Source organism: Agrilus planipennis, unplaced genomic scaffold (assembly GCF_000699045.2).
Source record: "Agrilus planipennis isolate EAB-ADULT unplaced genomic scaffold, Apla_2.0 scaffold461, whole genome shotgun sequence".
NCBI classification, from domain to species: domain Eukaryota; kingdom Metazoa; phylum Arthropoda; class Insecta; order Coleoptera; family Buprestidae; genus Agrilus; species Agrilus planipennis.
The window spans coordinates 21,280-25,747 of record NW_020439214.1 but is presented as its reverse complement, the minus strand read 5'-3'; the positions used below and the strand labels follow the sequence as shown (position 1 = coordinate 25,747).

Sequence of the window (4,468 nt, the reverse complement as noted above, 5' to 3'; positions counted from 1 at the left end):
ACAATAATACATTTCCATTTACCTCCTTCTCTATATCCATACAAAATATCTATCAAACAAATAAAATTAAAATTTTCTTTTGAAAAATGAAACCATTCCATCAGTATTTTCTTATGACGTTGTCACGTTCAACTATCGTCAGTAAACCGACTTTACAGACAACCGATTTTTTTTACATTATCCATTCTTAAGTTACGTTTAAATTTTTTTAATTTATGTTATATAAGCGTTATTTTGAGCGCATTTTGGTTGTTCTTCTACTCTGTCCTATGTAGGTTATACCCAATAAGTCGCAAAATACCATTACTATCTGGGTTTACTATTAATTAGAAAATTTTTTATTTTTTTGTATTGGTTTCTGTTGTTAAAATGTTGAATTTCCTTAGTCTGTTTTTTGAAGTGAAACTTCTATATAGACGACGGGGTATTACGATTTTTTCTGTCACGAAAAAGCGTTACGGCAGCGTGGAGGGGGTAGACGGTATATCGCGTGAAGAGAGGCGGCAGCGGCAGTGGGGGAGAAAAGCTGGCGGCGGTTGAGAGATGGTAACAGCCGTGTTAGATGGATAAAATGCGCAGCCGCGCGGAGACGGGGAGTCCGCTAGAGTCCCGACGGCGTGTGCTGTGCTCAGCTGTTGTTTTCTATACTCTCCACGTAAAAACCAAATCATAATTTGCAGTAAACCTGTGAAAACGAAATGTGTGCTGGGAGACATAGTAGAAGTGAAACTTGAAAGGACAAGTGGAAAAACGACAAGTACATTAACAATCTGCCCATAAAACTTGAAGTAAAAATTTTGTTGCGAATCGTTTTTCCACTTGTCCGTTGAAGTTTTACTTCTACTATGTGTCCGAACACACATTTCGTTTAAATTTGAACGATACATTCATACACATCCATACATACAAAACAACATATTTGATTGATTATATTTTTTATTGACATTGCTGATACTGTTTTTTGTTAATAAAGTTTAATGAGCAATATATTTGATTGATTATTTATTTTCATTTACATTGCTGACACTATTTTTTGTGTTTTATAATCTATAATATTTATTGTATGTGTATGTGTTTTTTTTCATCGCTCGAATTCTTTCAATCTTGAGGAAAATTGACTGTGACTTTGGTAACAGCAGGTTGAGATGAACCTTCATTTAACAGTTGTACTTCAAATTGAACATTGCTGTTTTTTGTTTCTGATAAATGAGATATGGGTTTTAATAGATCTACTTTCAATACTCCTTCGGCCCTATTTGCGAAACTCACTTTGAAGTAGTCTTCGTAACCTGAAAGTAATGCAATAAATGAATTAAAATTAAGCAGCAGTTTATAATTTTTGGTCTCACCAATTTGTTTGATGTTTGCCAAATATCCATTTCCCTTTGCTAAACGAATTTCTTGGTTAAAAATGAGCTCGCCATTTTTGTGACTGACCACATATGAATCATTTGAAAATGCCGGAACTGGTACTGATCCGTTACTTTTAAGAAGTACATGCACGTTTATATCTGCGTAAGCGGTGCGAAGTGGTCTTCTAACGTCCTATGTAAAAACAAATCAACTTTTTACACCAAAACAGTCAAACAATTACAGTCTATTTCAATTTGTTAGAATTGTGACCTTGAAGAAATCTGCGCGAAGATAGAAAGAATACACACCAGGCGTGAGCAAGACAGAAATAGTTGGAACAAGCTTGAACGAGCAGAGATCTCGATGGGCGGTCTTAAGAGATCGGCTAAAACTGTACAGTACTAGACGAAAATGTTAAGCAATTTCTTAAAACAAAAATGTATATAAATTAACAAAAGAAAACAAAGCAAAAGTTTATAGGTGTGTAGAACGTTAAGTTAATTAACTTGTTATTATTTTTGGCTAAATATGCTTTTAAATAAAGCATATACCTAAATTTTAACGAGGCAGTTTAAATAATTTTGCAAATGTTACTGTACACTTTCGTCTAGTTCTCCCTTGATGATCGGTTGTGAATTTGGAATTATGCTACGGCGCATCCTAATAAAGGGAACTGGCATATCTCTAACTTCTTGAAATGAACAATAATCATTTATTGTAGGATCTAATAATCATGAACTGTAGGACTTTGGTTTTGACCCTTCAAACACGAGAGAATTGCTTTCAAGCATTGAATGAAAAATGAACTCATTATATTAACAATGCAAAGCCAAATATTATTTTCAGATAATTATGTGATTAAGATGCTTTTAAGTTTTGTTAAATATATCAATAACATGATAAAGGCATGACTCAAAAAAAATAAGCAATATTTTTTTGCTTTGTTAATCTTTATCAATATATCTCCTTGTTACAATTAATAGAATTTCCTTATAAACGAAAGCGTACTTTGATTAATTGCTATTATCTAAACCACACGAACTTTTTGAAATCTAATCGCTAGATTTAGAACATGTGAAGGTCAACTTTCGATCATTAAAATTACTTATCATAAACAATTTTCTTTTTGACGGTCTAAAGATTAAAACAAACAATTTTCTATGTACGTTACTGTAAATGTCCGTTATAGATGACCAGTATATGTTAAATAACCTAATTTTGATAGTGAAAGTCTGAAATTGTTCAATTAGTCTTTCAGAATCGGACATAAACATGCACCAAGACGATTCTGTGAATCTTATTGGATGCAGCAATTTACAGTGTTAACACATGCCGATGTTTGTTCGAAAAGTTGGAATCAAAATAACTGATGCTTCTTGTACAAAAATACCTTTCCATAAAATTGTTGCTTTGGAATCAAAATTTGGAGTACTAAGGTGTTACAATTGTCCACAAAAATGCAGAACAATTTGTGACATCATTTTATACCTGCCCTTCATTAATAGTCAAAATTTCAGTTATAATCCAACCAATAAAAACACATCTAACGAAATTTCACTTCTAGAAAGATTATAATCTCCGTGATTTCATAAGTTGACTTGCCCGCATCTGTTTTTCTAAATAGCCCAATGGCTATAACGTAGGTCTACCACGCCAGAGTGTGCGAGTTCGAATCCTGTAATGTGTCAGATTTTTTTAGTATTTTTTTGTATGGCATGTGGAAAACTGCACAGGAATGAGCTGAAGATTAACCATGTCGTCTTAGTGATTATGATATCATTGTTCACTGGTGTATAATCGAAATCGTCATGAAAAAAATTACCGGCGGACATTCACTAGTAAGCTTGGCGGTTATTTACAAACACCAGGGTATCTTAAGATATATTGCGCTTCGGACATTCTCAATAGCATGTACAAGTATCCTCTCAAAATTTTATTCAAGAAGGATGGAAAATATTGTCGCTTTTCTTATCTCTAACAGGACGTCTACCTATCATTGTTTAAAACAATGTGTTTTCAGATATTAAACCGTTATTTACCTCAATGTGATAAGTTTTAATTAAATAAAGACAATTAAAAAAATAACTTTAAATTATGTGACTCAACTACCTAAATGGCGCAAAGTTAGGCAACTCAATTGTGTAAAAAAAGGAAAAATATAATTTTTAAACAAAGGACTGTCGATAAGTGTAAATTATTATTGGCTGGTTCCTCAACATTCCCATTTTTCTGAAAGTATTAAACATATGTGTACTTACACTAGCAGTTAGGTTTAGTTTTATGCTTGCTGGTGCTTTGATATTCCTTAGACTAGTTATCCTGATACGTGTCTGTCTTGTTGCAGGATCGGTTGACGATCCGTTTGCAGTAAAATTGTTGTTTCCAACGAAAGCAAGTGCTACTCGATAGTTAGTCATATCAATATCAGATACACTCAAATTCTGATCGTCAGTTAACTGATGATAAATTGGTAAATAATCTTGTACATAAACATACTCTAAACTGCTTTTACTGAAGACAGGGTCGTGGTTGTTGATGTCTCTAAGAGGCTGTGTAAATCTCTGAAACAAACAAATAAAAAAGTTTTTTTAAAAAACTTAAGGATGAGTAACCACATAAATACAAATCTTTAAAATTAATCGAGATTATTTTGGAAAGGAAAAACTTGTGTAATTTATTGTAGTTACGTACATTACGATTAAAAGCTTTCTAAAACAATGGCAGAAAAGGAAATCATAAAAATCAGATTATAACCATTGCAAAGGCCAACACTATGTATTTTATATAAATACTAGCTTTTCCCCGCGGCTTTGCTCGCATAAATTAATATTGTTTCTCCATAAAACCTTTTAACTCCCAATTCACCCTTACAATGTTTTAATTTTATATAATGTCGCCATCTTAGATTTCAAACACAAACGTAGCAGCAATACTTTATCCTTAAGGGTTGATTTTTAAAAATTGTCAAAACACGTATTTGCTTAATTTCAACAATGAGCAACCTTCGAGTAAATCCGAGTACAAATAAAATATACCCCATGGAAACGTTGCAACCTCTTTTCATTTGATTAATAATATCAAACAGCATATATACCAAGTTTCAAGTAAATTCAAC

General features: G+C 32.6%; 1 protein-coding gene across 1 annotated transcript in view; it reads right to left on the bottom strand.

The window, feature by feature from the left end:
• Positions 1-1,038: 1,038 nt before the first annotated feature.
• Positions 1,039-4,468, bottom strand: part of LOC108743477 — a 13,518-nt gene continuing 10,088 nt past the window's right edge. Inside the window, exons 3-5 of the mRNA XM_018479052.2 lie at positions 3,612-3,914; positions 1,350-1,545; positions 1,039-1,289 (exon numbers count right to left, since the gene is read on the bottom strand). Of these exons, the coding sequence (XP_018334554.1) occupies positions 1,099-1,289; positions 1,350-1,545; positions 3,612-3,914 (690 nt within the window). The 3' untranslated portion in view covers positions 1,039-1,098. The remainder of the gene's footprint in view (positions 1,290-1,349; positions 1,546-3,611; positions 3,915-4,468) is intronic.